General features: G+C 35.0%; 1 protein-coding gene across 5 annotated transcripts in view; it reads left to right on the top strand.

Annotated features, from left to right (window-relative positions):
• SLC25A13 (solute carrier family 25 member 13) overlaps nucleotides 1-18,089 on the top strand; it is a 98,303-nt gene that overhangs the window by 63,469 nt on the left and 16,745 nt on the right. For all 5 annotated transcript variants that reach the window (XM_041408834.1, XM_041408833.1, XM_041408835.1 and 2 more), the window contains 2 exons: nucleotides 5,068-5,120; nucleotides 6,055-6,135. In XM_041408834.1, coding sequence (XP_041264768.1) covers nucleotides 5,068-5,120; nucleotides 6,055-6,135 — 134 coding nt within the window. The remainder of the gene's footprint in view (nucleotides 1-5,067; nucleotides 5,121-6,054; nucleotides 6,136-18,089) is intronic.

Genomic DNA, 18,089 nt, shown 5'->3' on the forward strand with positions numbered 1-18,089 from the left:
TTTATGTTTTTGCTACTTTCCAATTTTCCAAGGAATACTGAATACTGGAATCTCAGTTTGGTGGAGCTGAACTTCTAAGACCAGGCCAATAATCTAATTTCTGGATTATATAGTTGAATACCATCATTTTAGAGGCAAATTGAGACATGTGCTTCTACATGTGCCTGACTTTGCTCTTTTTAAAGAGACAGAGAAAACTGCTTAAAAATCTGGAGCTTCTTCTGTGCAGTTCTGTAAATTCAGACTATTGCTCACTTTCTCAGGAGATGTTGAAGAAAGTTAAGGAGTTGAGTGCAGAAGGAAGTTTCCAGTTAAGCTTGAGAGGAAGGAAGATTTGAAAGGAGCATTTTGTAGGTAGTGTAATTACCGAATGTAATGCAGTAAACATTTAGCAAGAGTCATCTTATTCTAGTCTTGAATTCTACCCTAGGTAGGACACACTACAGAGTACACTACTTTTTACTACTCACTGGTCACTGCAGTTCTTTCTTCAGCTGATTTCTTCAGGGTTAAGTCAGTGTGGGTGGTTTTGTCCCACTGAAGGAGGGAGTATTCATTGGGAGACTTCTCCTTAGCTGAATAGATGCAAAAGCTTTTTAAAAATTGTACTACAAACATTTAGAGCAGTGGTCTCTTTGTCATGATGTCACTTCAAGAAAGCAAGCAGAAATTACAAGTCCCACTCTGAACTCAGCCATTTCAGATATTCTTAATAAAAGGCTCATATTTCCATTCGACAAAGTGAACTGATTTTTCTTTTTTGTATCACTGTTTTTTTCCAAACTTGGAAACCATGTTTTAAACCACCATCTCAGATAAGGATAAATTACACCATCTTGTGGATATATAGAGAGCACTAAATTTGGTTTGATGTCAGTTTGGTTCTAGGTGTAATCAATGTTTCCACTGAGAGGACACTTGGATTAAAAAGAAAAAACAAACCAACAAAAACAAACATGATATAAACCTCTGTAGAGTCTTTATAATATGCATTATATGAATGCTGTGTTGTTAGCATTTTTTAAAGACTTTATATCTGAGATAAATTTTTCATCTGTCTCTTAGCATGGCTGAAAAGAATGCTCATCTCATATACCTGTAATTTACTGTTGTGTCTACATTTATACCTGAAATGCATATTTAGAAGCTCACAGGTATTTTTATGCATGCAAATTTAAGAAAATTTTGAAAGCTGTCATTTGTCAAGGTCTCTTCTAACTGATGAGGTCACCTACATGTAATGATAAAATTTTAGTCAGAAGTCCACCTGATGAGTCACAGAATGCTTCACAGACTTAAGCAATGCAGCCACTAGTGATTATTTCGCACATACTTGATCGAAGTTGCATGGGAAATTTAAGTACCAGAGATAAAATGTAGTTTAGGAAAATGTTTGGTAGCCATGCCGTTAATGTCACTTTGCCTGGAGGATGGAAAAGACAGGGAATGCTATTGAAGACTGTCATCTGTGATCATTAACTGTTCAGGAACTTGTTTGTTAGTTTTATTTCTGTTGTGCTTCTAGCCCTGCAGTGACTCCAAATGCCATCTAATTATATTTTAATGATTTGTTCATCATCCAGGTTCATTATTAATGATGGACTCCCATGCTAATGATGCAAAAAGGCTGTGGCAGAAGCTTTCCTTCCAAATTATGCAATGGAATACCATATATATAGACTGGAACTACAAGCTTACTTGTACCCTAAGTTCTGTCAAAGCACAAAATTTTTAGGAAATATCCCATTTCCAGTTTGAGGGAGCTATATTTGAATGGCTCCCTCAAATTGTCTAGTTTATTTCGTGAATTCTGTAATGGAAAAATGTGGCAGTGTTCCATTACTGCCTTCCTATGACATGGCCTAATGGTTTCAAATATTTTATCTAGACCGAGCAACAAAACCTTCAGTCGCTGTTTTTTCCTAATATGAAGGGAAAATCACATCTGTTACACAGTGTGAAACTGAAACTTCCCTGTTAGACATCTAAAAAAATACTTTGGCCAAGTAAGAGTTTTGTTTCTCAGTGCTATCGGTACAGCTGGACTGGCAGAGCTGTGTATATTGTGTGTGTATTCACAACGTATTTAGACTGCTTTCAGAAAATAACTTGCAGGGTGTCACAAAATGAATGCAGCTTTTGGTGCTCTGTCTTGCACACACCTTCCCCTTCCCTGAGAGTCCCACTATGACAGTGTGTCACATACAAAGTGGTACATTGTAATTGCTGCTAAAAAGCCTTGGGTATAAAAAGGCACTGAATAATGTGTTTACTATGTGCTATACTAGCAGGCTGCCTATGTGCAAGATATTGTGCTCTGATATTATAAAAGGCATGCATTTTTAAGGCATGCATTTTTAAGGCACTGTCAGACATTTTTAAGCTTGTTCTCCATCTGTGTATATGTCATATTGCTGATCTGCTAATGCATAGGAACACTAAGAAATTCCCACCGTGTCAAGATAACCCCAACAGAAATATGACATTTTTATATATGGGGCTTTTGATGTGCTTTCTTTCTTTCAAAACTTAACATCTTTATCACGTTTAGAAATTTATCAACAGTGTTTTGGGCTCTCATCAAAACAATAAAGAAAAGAAAATTTAATTTTGGTGGTCATAACATACAGAATGCACAGGTACCACTTTGGGATAGGTATGAGATCAAATGAAGGGTCCCTCTGCCTTCCTAGCATGCTGGAGACAGTAAGCCTAGCTGGTAGCTGGTAAGGCTATAATACCTGGTTTTAAAATTCGGGCTACCTTTTATAGAATACTGATTTCTATCTTCTAGTAGATGTATACAGCATTATCTGTAATTAAACTAACAAAGCACTTTTATACTATAAAATTATGTGTGAAGTAGAGGCAGGAAAAGAGAAAAATGTTCAAGGTTTTGGTGGTTTAGCTGGGTTTTTCTGTTGTTGGGGTTTTTTTAAACTGCTGCCTATTCTATTTAATCTTTCGCTTCTTTACCTCAAAGTTTTATGGAAAGCTTTGAGTTGTAATAGTCTCATTCAGATTTGAATACAAAAGGAATGAACCAGATGAAAAAAAAACAAAAACTTGTGCCAAGATAAACGTCCTTTTCTTATGATTTTGCAAGTGTTTTTACAAATGCAAAGTTTTGGGAGCTGAAAAGTGGTTAAAAGGCCATCTTCAGATCAGTTCAGTGAAAATGGATTTGATTTGTCCTGCTAATATTGTTTCTAAGATTCGAGGTTTATGTAGATCATCAACTGGGCTACTTTTATACTTTTCATATCTTTATATTTTAGAATGTCTTTTCCTGTGATTTATTTGATAAAACATGACTTGAAAGTCATGGTGTGTATAGCTTGGGTGTAATGATGTATGTATATGTGATTTTTAAATTAATGACCTTTGTGATTAGAATTATATTTGCTATATCATACCTGCTTAATTTTGCTGAATTCGGCTTAAGATTAGGTAGTGTGCTTTTAAAGTATATGGAACATTTTTTTAATCTCTGAAGATATAAAGTTATTTGCCATAATGTTTATATTAAGTCACATATGTCCTGTAGCAAGTTGTAAATATTATAGCAATTACAAAGATAATTTTGTAATGAAAAAATCCTGTTCATTTTATATTAGTGCATCCCTCATAGTGCTGCAGATAATGTAATATTTAATTACATAATTCTGAATAGCTTAATGGTTTTTTACTGAGGTCTGGTTTCATGTCACCCGTACAAGTAACACTTTTTAAGAAACTCAGATTCTAAAATGTAACTTACTCTGCAGAATATCTTTTGGTTTTCAGCAACTGTATATGAACTTAGTGCTACTGTATTTTTTAATTTCAATATTAAGTCATGTGATCATAATGCAGCATAGTTATCTTGGGTAAATGTTACACGTACATGTACATGAACTGTATAAAGACATCGGTATATAAATATGGTTGGGTCTCCTGCTACCACAAATCAAATGATGCTTTTCTTCAATGTCAATTTCTTATTAAGAGGATCAGTAGGAACCAGTAAAGGTGATGGATGGTAGCAGGATCGAAGAATATACTAAACCAGAACATATGCATTTTTCTCTGTGTTATTCTGACATTCTTTAAGTTCTTTAAGAAAATGTTTCTTCAGCAGGTTAACTTTTAAAGGTGGAAACTTAATTGTTTTTGGGGTTTCTTTTCAACAAAATCAAACCATGGAGAGGTGAAAATGTCAGGCTTTTTAGAGAGTACCCAAATGTGCTGCCTGAGCTGCTAAAACAAAGGGTTCTGCACCAGGAGCTCTAGCTTGGGTGATTTTCTCACATTTTTGAATGGTGTCCTAATTTCATTATGCTGATGAATGCTTGCAACACCATTCTAGCTTCAGGCTTTGTTGATAAGCTTTGCCTATTTTTAGGCTGTGTCATTCAAATGTTTACAAAATATCGACCATTCACTTCAAACAAGTGAAGCTGACAGTCAGAAATTCACACTTCCAGTTCTGTAACACATCACTTCTAACAAAATAAAATAGAAAATTCCATACCTGGATAGAAAGCAACATAACTTCCTTTGTTTTAAGAGCTGATGAAATAGCTGGGCAAAGAGCTCAAGAATGCAGTCATACGTGTTTGAATGTTTTGCATTATTTTGATTCCTATCCCCTTCAGTCCTGCCATCTAATGCCATTGTTTTTGCTAGGAAAAGGTACTGAGGTTTTGACTTTTGAAGTGGATTCTTTGTGTATCTCACAAAATTAATTAGACGATCTTGATTTTTGTGTGAAGATGCAGAAAATAAAAGTCAGCTTAGGATAGTACTGAAACATATTTGGCAAATCTATATTAGTGTTTAAACACAGAATGAGTTAGTATGAATTAAAAAGAGTAAAGAAAAAATACATATAGACAGTGGTAGTACTTGAAGTGGTAGCACAATGTTTGCTCTCAAAATGGAATGTTTAAGTACTCTCATTATATATAATAACACAAAATTGCTGTAAAAATCGCCCGTTTCTAGGTGCTGGTCTCTACATTTGTTGATTTGTTTATTTAATACCAAGTTACTCAATGCCTTGAATTCTCTATTTCCATGTTACAGGTCTGTTACCACAGCTACTAGGAGTAGCACCAGAGAAGGCCATAAAACTTACTGTAAGTTTGTAAATGGATTTTTTTCACGTTTCTCCACATTGTAAAATGCAGCAAATTAAAATTAGCAACTATTAATATCTGACTTGTGAACAGTACAAGTGGCATACAAGTCTCATCTGGAGGTATACATGTAAATTTTAAGAATCTTACTAAAACTTATTTTTGGACTCACTCCAAAATAGAACAAGCTCATTCGACTTGTTTGTAAGTAGCATAGGCCTTTGGTTTCACTTCTTAGCAAATCAGAATAGTTACTTATTGGAGGGCTTTTCTTTTTGTATCTCCACGTGGTTACTGTATGTATGATTCCAGTGCAACAGGACATAGATAATATGAGCATGTAGTGAATTGTTGGTAAGAAAGGAACTTGCTTGTGTGATGGTTTTTTATAAATGTTTTACTTCTGTAATTTTGTTATTTCTTAAGTATTTGTAAGGCACTTAAGAATTTCTTACTGTAATCCAACCACAATATATTGTTTATTCACTATTAAGGCAGTATTCATCAAAGCTAGTAGTATGCATTTTTAAAAAAAGGCACGTAATGCTGCTAATTGAATTGCCATTGTGTTAAAGCTTAGTATTGAACATTCTGATATTAATTTGACATTTGAATTTGTTAATATATTTTTATTAATTTGACACTTCTAAAATATTAATGTATTTATAATTTTCTGATTTTAAAAATTACATTAATAGTGATGATTTGTTTTTTGAATAATAAGTATTTGAATTATACTGCAAATTCTTGTTAGAAGGAAGAACATAGCTTTAGAATATTTAATACCAAATCTCAGACTTTGATTTCTTTGATATCTTGTAGTTTGGTAGCTTAGTGGATGTGTTTGCATTTTCATTTGCACAGAATTTGCAGCTGATGAGTGTTTTCTCTGACCTTTTAATTTATCAGCTTTCATAAATGTTTGTCTTTTAAGGTTAATGATTTTGTGAGAGATAAGTTCAGGACTAAAGATGGATCTGTCCCACTGGCTGCAGAAATTCTTGCTGGTGGCTGTGTAAGTATCTTTAATTTTCTTCATATGACATTCATGAAAGTGCAGTTCCTAAGATTAATTGTGTGGACTAAGGCTTCTGTTTAACCACAGATCCGGTTCGAGAGCAGACTCTCCTAGAGCATCTCAGTTCTTTCCTAGATAGGCCAGCCGTTCTTGATGAAAGGGTAAATGTTTCTGTGCATCGTGCCTTTTAACTGCGGTCTGTAATTCTCACAGCTTAGAGTTTGTTTCCTTAATCAAGAATGTGTCTTTATTCATGTTGGCTGTAGCTTATGGCCTAAAGAGGATTCATGCTAACCTTTCCAGAAGTTAATAATTAGTTACTACTTTGTGGCACCCACTCTACCACGTCACTTCTTTCCTGATGTGTTATTGCACCCACTAATTTTCACTTTTTGCAGTGATACTGGCTTTTTGAAATGGCAAAGACTGCTCATGCTTCTTTGAGTTCGTAGCAGACGTAGGCTGTGTAATGTTAACTCAGTGCATAATGCATTCCTGAATGTAGGCTGTATTTAAAACCTACTAAGATTTTAAGAGTGTTTTCCTTGCACAAAGTAGTATCTTAATGAAAAACTGGCGCATTACTGGATAAATGATAATACTTCACTACTTGGTCTAGTTCTGTCTGTTCATATTGCAGCTTACTGTATCTGGTGTATTGATTTGTTCAAGGAAATGTAAATACTTCAGGTAAAACGAATAGTTGTTCAAAGACCAGTGCATTTTACAGATAAAGAGCACTGTTTATTTGAAACAGCTTTGATCACTGGGGCAGAGCAACGTTGGTGTATTTTTAATCTATCTTTGTTTCTGGTGTCATAAGATAGATGAGGTCACATTTTCAAGCAGCTTCTACCTGTGTCGAAAACTACAGTGAGCTGCAACTTAAAAAAAAATGCTGGCATCTTAACCTCAGTAGGTGCAGAGATTTGTGCTGTATGTGCTTGCAGAAAGTGAACTACGATTATCTGAGCCTCAGGGTGCAGTGGCTCAGCATTGCAGGCTGAGAAGCCCTGGCTTTCTGTAATTCTCAGGAGATGGGGCAGGATTTGGCTGCTGTCTCACTGCTCCTTCTGTTTGATCACTGACCTGTTGTAGACTGCCAGGTAGGATCCCCTTGTTCTGTAATTTTAGGAGCATTCAGGGAAGAAAAAAAGAAGGGGAGGGAGAGAAGAATGTGGGTCTCTAAAGTCCTAAATAAAAAGCATGCTGTAAATGAAGGAAAAATGCAATAAAGCTCTTGCAGAGTAAAAGGTATTTACCCCTTACACTAATAAAAAGTCTCATGAACATAGCAGCCATAGAAAATTCTGCAAAATTTTCATTTAAAATGTCATTTGATCTAGAGTTTTTATTTTACAGACTGCTGTGAATTTTTTAATGCAGTACAAAAAGCACTCTTTACAGAGATCTGTCATTCATGAGAATGCTGCAGCAAGCTTTTTGCCAGCAGTTCATTGTAAACTAAGGATCTGTTTTAAGAGATAGGTGGTTTGAGATGTATTTTAAATGTGCTGTAAATGTTGGCCTGTCCTAAATTTATATTAACAGTGAGATGCTGCATGAAGCTATAGCAGTAGACGTGCAGTGGCAAAATGCCCTGAGTTTTCTTTTAACTGTAGTGCTCCACTTAAGGGCATAGTTTGGTGCCAGGTAGATAGGTTGCAACTTGTTTCTTCTGCAGGTGGTCTTTGGGTTCTTTTGTAATTTTAAACCCAATTCAGACTAGCAACAGAGACTCTCATTATCAGCAGTTCCTAGGTTTTTTGGGGTGAATTTTTCTGTCATGGTGTAAATTTTTGTGTTAAATATGAGATGCCAAAGACATGCTTTTTCCTCTAACTTTCAGCATTGTATTGGTCCATCTTTTTGTCCCCGTTTAAGCCATTGTGAAACCTGTGATTTCATTGTGGAAGCAGCACGGGCAGTTTTGAATGCTCGAAAATTGTCAGTCTTGGATTTTTACCTCATTTCACAATGTAGTAATTGCTTATGTGGGAGGCAAGAAGACAGGAGGGCATGATGTGTTAAAGTCTAAAGAGGGGAAGACAACTAGGATGAATTTTCTAAGACTCCTGCCCTATCACCTTTCCACGTTCCACATGTAGTTCTCAGCTGGGATTGTGTTACAAACACAGATTTAAATTTTTCTTCTTCAGTGCTTCTGTTTCTTTGGAACGTATTTATTGCTTATGCAAGAGCTGAGTGCTGGGATGCATGCTAGTTTGCTATGTTCTAAATAGCAGCCGTGTGAATATGGTATAGTAATAATGCCTGAGAAAGGGAGGACAAGCAGATACTTGGATAGTTTGGGTTGTTCAGTAACACAAAGGGCTTTGAAGGGGTCAGTATCACCTGAGTAGCTCCACTCTGCTGTTTGCCCAACCATTGCCAGGCGTTGACTTTTAAGTCTCCAAGGAGTTCACTTTGCATCATAATTACTGTGAATTAGTACACATGACTGACTTTTGCACTTGTAACTAAAGCTGATTGTTTCATTGAACAAGTCTTTTTCTGTTTTGTAAACTGTTTTCTCTCCTAAAAAAAAAAAGAAGAAAAGAAGAAAATAGATCTTTTATTTCATGACCTTGTGACACTTAATTCAGTTAACAGCCTGTTTCATAGCTTTTTATTACGTGAAGATGAAAGCGATAGGTTGGTTGAGATTTTCTTTTTTTTTAGACCCCCAAGAGTACAATTAAAAGTATAACCTTTTTACTTAAGGAAGGCTGTTATGTAAATTACCAACACAAGATTTCCATCTCCTTTGTTTGGAAGAAATTTTCCTAATGACTATATTATTTATTACCCGTAAAATGCATGTAACTTTTAGATTTGTACAATGCCTGACACCCACCATGAACTCTGATCTCTGCTGCGCATTTTGGACTCTCATTACTCATGCAAATCCTATATAGCCCTTATCATTATGAGCTAGTAAAAATCTTCAGTTTCAAGGCAAGGTGTAATGATGCTGTAGAGCTAAGATCTGCTAAATCAAAAAAGCTGACTTAACCTTATTGAATTAAAATGGACGCAGATATGCTGGGTTTGATTTCTGCTAATGCTATAATTTACCTGCAGAATTCCTTAATAAAAGGATGTGTAAGCTGTAAGTACAACTTGAAATATTTTTTTACAGTGGCAATAATATTGAAATTTCTGGAAGCTTTATGTCATGGTCTTTTACTTGATTTTATATTTTAAATAAAAAATAATTTTAAGTCATATGAAGTTTAGCTGCTTTTTTAAATCTTAATTCACTTACAGGCATCTGTTGAAAGAACCTGATTTTTTTAAATATAGCATTATATATTATTCTTATTTTTTGAGTTATATTAACACATGGAAAACTCTCTTTGTAAAAGTGTCATAAATACTATATTGGGGTATTGAGACATTACCTTTAATTCTAACTTTTTAGGTGAGACAGTCATTTTGCTTAGTACCTTAAATAAAGCAGTTCAACATTTATTGAAAAAGTTATGTTTGTGTAACTGGGAAGGAGATGCAAATATGCAAAACAAGGAGGGATATAAAACATAAAAGAATACTAAGAAAAACAGAAGAAGGATTATAGCATGGCTAAAGGAATCGCTATATAATGTATGTTGCCTTGTCTGCATGTATTAATACAATGATATCAGTAAACAGGAGGTGTAATTTTTAGCAAGAAAAGAGAACTACATTTTGCTTTATTAACCTTTCCTTCTGCTATCCCTTCTCCTTCTGTGCACACAGTCTTTTCCTTCCCAGCTGCTCAGTATGTGCTCACTATTAACCAGTTTAAATCATGTAGCACAGTACAATTACAGATCCCATACAGATCTGCTTTTGTTTAAATTTTCAAGGCAATTTTAGGCATATTTCGAGAGACTTTATAGGAATCATAATAAATTTAAAATGCATCGGACCTGGTTGGGCAGCCTCAACTCTGCTATGGAACATAAAAATTAGATACGGTTAATATCGAGTGCAAAATCCTGCCCAGAATTAGTTTTTATAAAGGAATGTGATGTGAAATTCCGTGTGAATTATGCCAAATAACAGATCCAGTGCAAATAGTTTTATTAAGCTACTTAAAACATTTATTTTATGTTTCAGAGAGTAATAAAGATAAGTCCACATCTGAGCTACATTTTCTTTGTGGCATTGCAGTGGAGACGGAGGGTGTATAAACTGCAATTCCCACATTTAGATCTCTTACTTTCAAAAATTCAGACATTTGGAAGTTGTGGACTAAAGGAGACTGAAGGTGCCATTCTTGCTTTCATTATTATGAAACCTAAATATGTTAACATTCAACTATATTTGGCAGGGGAAGCTGAGCTATGGGTAAAATTAAACTGCACAGTATATATGCCGGGGGAAAAAAATACCTGCATATATATCTGGGGGGAAAAAAACCAAAAAGAAGCAAACAATTGCTGTCACACAGAAGAGTTTCAGTCTAGTTTATTGAGATAGATAAATGAAGATGGTCATCTTGATGATTGCTCTTATGACCTTTGACAGCAAAAGGCATATATGTCTCTTGAATGCTTAGCAGATTTGTTCTCAGAGGTCTGGTCTCCCTGTGCTTGGGGATCAGTTACTTTCAAGGAGAGTTCTACCTGCTTGTGTATATCCAATTTTCACATCTGCTTTAAGGAAAACTTCAGAATTTCCTAATATATGCTTTTTTCCCTCGATTAAATGTAAAGTTTTTGGTTTTTTTTTTTGTGCATAAAACTGTTGTTGTTCAAGAAATTATTTAGATTTAAATTCTGTTTAACATAATTAATATAATGTACCTGAATATTCTGTAGTTAATTAGGTATTTTTAAAGTGTAGTACTGTTCTCTGAACCACTGTAATTGTATTTATTTTCAGCATGCTGAAAATAATTTAAACTAATTGTAAATTTTTGGTAAAAAATCCCCAGCTAGAACTGGATGTAAATTTTACTTCATATTTGCAAACTCACTGTGTTTCAACACTGCTCTGTTTTAGTTGTCTCTGATAAATGTTCATCTAATTTTAGATTTAAGCCTTATGATGAGGTTTGGGAAGGCAACATACAATAACATGATAGCCTTTTCCAAGAGGTTGTACCAAAGGCTGGGAAAGTTACTGGTGTAAAGTTCCTGCTTCTCTTTGGCCTCACCCCATATTTCCTTGCAGGTTTGGATGTTTTTAAAACGACAGTTTGCTGAAATTTTCATCCAGTCATACCTACTTAAACTGGTCTTTCCCTAAATCCATAATGAATTTTGCAGAACTTGATTTAATTTCATTTTGAATTCTCCTTTTGCATTAATCTAATTTAAACTTTTTTCACAAAAAGTATTTTTCCGTAACAAATAAGAGATACTTTCCCATTTTGCTTTTCCTCTCTTATTTGTTTTCATTTCCTTTCCCCCTAAAAAAAGAGAGACAGACAATTTTTCAAACATTTTTTTTCAAACTGTAAAACAAGGAGGGATACCTAGGTTTAGGTTGATAGTTTTCTGATTCCAGAACCAAACAATTCTGAATGCTTAAAAAGTCCATTTTTTCCCAACAAATTTACTTAATATTAATTCAGCATGAATCTTATTCTTTTTTTCTCCTGTTATATTAGAAATAATGACTGCAAAGTTTTACATGAATGCACACTACAGTTTAAGACCTGGAGATTTGTTTTGACAATTATATTTTATTACATATCCCTTTTTCCTTTTATTATAGTAAAATATTATAGTGTTTACCAGTGAAGGTTCAAAAAAACCCCAAATCCAAAAAGAAAGACTCAAACTCAAATTAGGAATTAAAATCTAGCTTTCTGTGAGAAAAAGGAAGATATTTATGATGTCACAGTAATTTATAATGTGACCAAGAAATAATGGGTCACAGTTTTAATACAGCTACCATGCCTTAGGACTTGAAAGGTCTGTAAATCATTAAATGATTCTACAGCTAGTCAAAATAGACAAGTAGAGCAGACAGAGCCAAACATTAACAGATTTGACAGGTCTGTAAGTTAATTGCTTTTATAATGCCAATCAAGTAGGCTCCACTTTGATTTTTTGGCTAGGCTTCTGAGAAGTGAATTACCTATAACGTGGAAAATATCCACAATTTTAATTTTTTTCCCATTGCAGACTTGGTCAGTGCTTATAAACAAACTGTACTCCTGTTTGTTTCTGTTTAGCCAGGTCATTAATATTCTATTGTGGGACATTCCTCACAACTTGTATCTGAGCCTTGGAAATCCGTTGCAGTAGCAGGAACATACTTCTGTTCAGACTAATTGCACTTCTGTTTATGAGCACTTTTATGTGAGGATTTGACAGAACTTGCTTTACATTTTATGTACATTTAGACATTAACAAGATTGTGATTCTAGCAGTGTTCGCTGTTTGAGCTGCACAAAGTAAAACCTTAGCCAGACCAAGGGAAGGCTGTCCTCAGAAGACAAGAAAGGTTAGCTAGAGGGAAAAACAGAATTCTGTCTGAGCAGCATGAAAGCTGTTTCTGTGGTAGGCTGATCAGGGTAGTGAAAAGCGGATGATTGAGGGCTCAGGAAATCTTGTGATCTGAAGAAAAGGTATTTACTATATGAACTCCCATTGCTAAAGAGCATTATCAGAATGCTGTGTAGATAGGACCACAGATGAGAGAACACAAAATAGCATGAGATGGCTTGTCTAGAGTTTTGAGGGCTGGCTTTATGGAATGAAAAGGTAGCACAGAACCAAGCTTTTGAGAACCCAGTTATGCTTTGCTCTTGACATACAGTACCGCGAAATTAAGGTGGTCACCTTCAAGACCTGTAAGAAATTAAGGTGGTCACCTTTGAGACTGTAAGAAAAACAGTAATTTTGGACTGCTGTCTGTTACTTGGGAGCTTTCTGGTAACAGGAGAGTTCATAGTGAAATCCCCTCTGCAGCAGTTTGGCATAATTCATCTAATGCTCTTGGGACTTACTGCCATACAAATACCAAGACTTTCAGAGGTAGTTTGAAGCATTGCAGTGGCACTCTGTAAATCTGGCTTCTAAGCCTTGTTCTGTTGTAGAGTTGGTATGTGGTTTTGTGGTAGATCATTGAACAGTCCTGTGCCTTAGTTGCCCTTTATTATACAATGAGGGTGGTAATTCTTCCATTCTTGAAATCATTGGTACATTTTTAATTTAATTTTTTTATGACAACGAGCAATCTTTATTTAGTGTCTGTACTTTAGGAACCTTGACTTTAATTAATATTTATGGATGCTATGAAATGTGCAGGAAAACAAGCTCATCTGGAAACTGACAAGGAGTAAGGGCTTGGACAGAATAGGATATGCAGCAGGACTGAGTATGATAAACAGTTGACTAAAAATCTTGGAATTTGAACTTGCTTGTCTTTTGTGGATTAAACAAGTAACCAAGACATTGTAGACAATTTCTTTTTGCAGAGGTTGATTTTTGGTAATTGTATAATATATTGCTTATGAATTTTTATGATTGCCATTAATTGCTCTAATTACTATCCCTGGGTGATATTGTTGAAAAACATTAACACTCTAGTAGCAGTAGTAATCCTTTCTTCATCCATGAAACTGTAAAAGGGAATATGTGATAAATTGGATGGGATGCAGAAGAAAGATCTAGGCTGACCCTAAGAGCTGTTTGTGAGAGCAGGAAAGGGGCTACAATTTGAAACAGGTGATAAGATTAATTAGAAGAGCAAGAACAATTGATGGTCAGTAGCACTGACCAGAAAAGAATCTAGTACTTTCTTCTGGAATGGAAAACACAGAATTTCCTTCTTTAATTGCAAGCTGTATTCTCTTCAGAACACACACCAAAGCTTTCAAATGGAGATGTGAAAGCCTGAGGAGGGTTGTGTCTGGTGTGCTCATTTCTTAGTTAATCTCATAAGGGCACAAAAAGCAGTTATATTAAAAAGAACAGGAAATTCTTCTCTCACTGTAATGAGGGGGGTGAAAAACTGCTTATTTTCCAGCAAGTTCATTGCAGAGTGATTTAAACATGAAGAAGTAGAAAACATTTTGACTTCTCAAACTGACATACTGTTAAGTGCTTCTTACTAAACCATTTTTTTTTTAATTACAGAGTGGGCTTCTCCATGGACAAAAAAACCCCAACCAATCCTCAACTATTTTTACTTTTTCCTTCTGTTCAGTAAAGTAGGAAAGTAGCAGGAGACATGATAGACAGTAGTGTATTACTGTGCAAGACTATACTGCCATCGAGAGGTGTTGGGTGATATTATACCAATTGCAGAGTTGAAGAATCGCAAAAATGGGAAAAAACCCAGCTTATTTTTAAAAATTCACATGTGTTTGGGTGCATAGCTAGCTGACTTTGTTAAAGCACATTTAAAGGCATGCACATTTCTAGTTATGCATGTATGAATTGTTCTTGGAGGACAGTGATATTTCCCTTTTATTTTCTTGCACTAAATCAAACAAGACGATAAGTGCTTGTGATTAGGTCAAATGTTAAATTCCTTCAGAATAATATGGGCCCTTTGTGGGCCCTTTGAGATAATTATCTATGCAGTACCGCTGGTTATCTATGCCTATAAATAACTCAAAATTGTAGTTTTTACTTTAATCACATTATAATAACTAAAAAGTAATAGATTTACTTATACAGTCAGGTCATTTGTTTTAAAAATGATTGGAAGATGTGATAAGGAATTCAGAGTTGAGGGTATTCAAGTTTGTAACTTCAGTCCAGAAAAATTTGTGTTACTGGGAACCATCTGTATTGAACATTTGATGTATTTGATTTTTCTGACACTTAGTGGAGAAATCATTAAGCTTGAGGAACCTAAGCTTAAATGGTCTTTATTCGGGACAAAGGAAAAAAAGACTTTTCAAATTCTTTCCTTTGAGAGCGTATTTAAAAATCTTGTAATTAAATAAATACATTTTTGACTGCAAAGGCTAGCAAACCAGAAGGCAGTATTCTTCAATTTTTGGCCAAACAAAATGAATGAACAGGGTGATACAATGTTCTGAGGATGTTTTGTCTTTTTTTTTTCCATACCAGTTCATACCAGTACCTTGAAAAGACTGGAAAAAAACCAGATTGATAAGATTTCTTTCATTGCATTCACTATGCAAAAATTGAGAAAGAAGACAGAAGCCGTGCTATTGTGATTCAAGCTACTGATTTGGAGATGAGGATATCTGGAGACTCTTACAAGTTGTGAATGTTTGAGCAGGGAGGAAATGCACACACTGGTCATACAATTAAACTGTCTGCCTCAAAACCCCTTCTTGTAAAACCAGATTCATTGTGCTTCCCTCACAGAAGCACTGGGAGGAAATAAATTAATATTTATGAGACACTTGCATTACTGTGATGATGAATAACACAATAGGAGTTACCAGTACTAGATAAGCAAGAAATCATTTCATTAGAGAGTACAGTAGCCATCTCCGGTTTGCTTCCCCCCCATTTTGAGAGCAAGGAGCTGCAGTTACCAGCACAGATGCTCAAATAACAGAATGATCAAAGCTCCCCACCGAGCAACTGTACTTGTTGCCACTGGAACTGCCTCTGCACAGGCTGATAAACCAGCCTTCCTCTGCATCACGAGGCAGGCAGGTGGTAGAAACCCTCCTACTGAGACCTCTGTCAGGTATTGTCTGGCTCATCGCTTTCAGTTACTCACCGTTTGATTTTTGGAGTATGTCTTAGATCAAATTCAGAGCATGGCAGAGGTTGTTCAGGGAGTTCTGGGATAGTATCTGGACAGTCTGGAAACACTTCACTGGAAATGACCAGTCTCTCTTCAAACCTGCTGTGTGGGCAGCAGAATTGATAGTCCTTTTAATACTGTGTGGTGCATGCAGGTCTCTGTTTTTAAAACTTTGCATATAGCGGGCTTGGTTGTGTGAAGTGGGTAAATAATAGCATCCGTGTTTTTAAATAGCAGAGGAAGCTGAAGCAGAGGAAGTCCTATGGGATTTAGTCAGAGCAGCAAATGTCTAATGCTGGAAGTGTCTACACAGCCAGGCTGGATATGCAGACATAGGCATTTATATGTGCTAGCACCAGTACTTCCCATCTGTTTGTGTTGAAATTATACTGTATTGAAATAATTTGCCTTTATTCTCCTTTAATATCAGAGATATCTTTTTACTTCCTTTCTTTATAATGGCATTCACTTATAAACATTTTTATAGATTTTTAAATTGTTCCATGTTTTGGTGCACTAATAGTAATAATAATACTAATTTGTACTAATATTTAATTTTGTTGTAATCTTTTAAAATTTAATATGGTTTTCCTGTAGTGAAAATTAAAGGAACATTTCTTGTGGAGTCATGGCACAATGAACTACAGGAATATCATACTGAGGGAATGTAGTTTAATTCTGCTAGTAGATCAATTGATACGAGTTTTTAAATAGTGTTTTAGAGAATGGCTCTTGTATAAGAAACTTGCGAATGAACATTATCACCTGAAATTCAGATTTTATCATTTTTAAGAAGAATATATATATATGTTGGTATGGGGGAATACCTAATAATTGTAATATCTAAACCAAAAATTTATTACATAGGAATATGCAATTCATCAAAGAACCTTTCCAGGATTCTTTTTTATTTATTTTGAGACTCAGCAAGATGAGTAGACAAGTCAAAGAAAGATTTCTTTTGTTTTGAATGCTTACTTGTTTAACATGTTCCAGTTTAAGTGCAAAACTTAAATCAGCATATGTGCTAAATAATTTATCAATCTAATTTTTGATGGCAAGAATAGCAGTTTTATATATACCAGGATTCTGGTTTGGTAAAAGCAGTTAAATTAAATTATGCCAATTTGAAAGTTAAAACCAGTTGAGTTACACAAGGGTATGCTTTTCCTGGTCAAAATAGGAAACACTTGGGATATTTTAGGGGTTATGTAAAGACTTTAATTTGTAACCACATTGTATATGCTCACTCCAAGTGGTAGACAAGAATAGTTGTTCGTGTGATTTGCCATTTCTTCAGCACATTATTTGAACCATATTACTGTGCATATTTTTTTTATTTTGAATGATAGTTAATCTGAGCTACAATTAATTCTTTTAACACTGAGATAATTTTAAAACTATATGCACGTGGTGTTTGCATACTAGACATCACTACATGCAAATGCTTTTAAATGGTTATTTTATTATAGTCATTACCTCCTAGAACAAAATAGTTGTTTTGTTGTAGGGAGGGTCAGGGTTGCCCTTTGCATAATTTGTGTGATTTGAGAACGTAGAGAAGAGCATAGCTGTCATGCCACGGAATTATATACTTAACAGAAGTTAGAATGACATTCTATTGAATTTGAGCCAGAAGGAGTTTGAATGAATATTTTTTTAATACACTTAGGTAACCTTCACATTACCTTTTTTTCTGGTTGCAGTTTTTTAGTTCAGGATCTGTCAGTGTAGCTGAAAGGTTATGCCCTAAGTTACATATGATGAATGAGATGAACTTTACAAGAACCAGAGGGAATCCCAAATGCTTGCCACTGTTGTGTTTTAAAGCTGACTTTCAGAATCGATTGAGTGATGTCTTCCCAATGAATGGAAGCTGACACATTGAAAACATTTAGTGGTTCTTGATTAATAGAATCCTTCAGTCTCTAGACCTTCTTTTCTTTAATGCCTGGTACCTAAATAATGATGTAGAGCTCAGACTCTTGAATCAAACAGTATTTAAAGGCACTGAAACTGGTAGTTCAGAGGGTTTTTTTTTTTAAAAAAAAGCACAATATACTTGCAATTGTGTTCATTGGAATCCATGTGTTCTTTGTAATATGAACTTGTCAAAATTGAAAAAAGTTTCTGCCAGATTTCTACTCTTCAACAGTATGTTTTCACTTTCTATATACTGCACATCACAGCTGCTTTACTAGTTACTAATTTTTCCTTTTACTTCATGACTTGTGTTATAGTGTTCTTGGTTTGTCAGTATTGCATAACTT

This window comes from Onychostruthus taczanowskii, unplaced genomic scaffold, assembly GCF_017590055.1.
Source record: "Onychostruthus taczanowskii isolate IOZ18803 unplaced genomic scaffold, ASM1759005v1 scaffold3, whole genome shotgun sequence".
In the NCBI taxonomy this organism is placed as follows: domain Eukaryota; kingdom Metazoa; phylum Chordata; class Aves; order Passeriformes; family Passeridae; genus Onychostruthus; species Onychostruthus taczanowskii.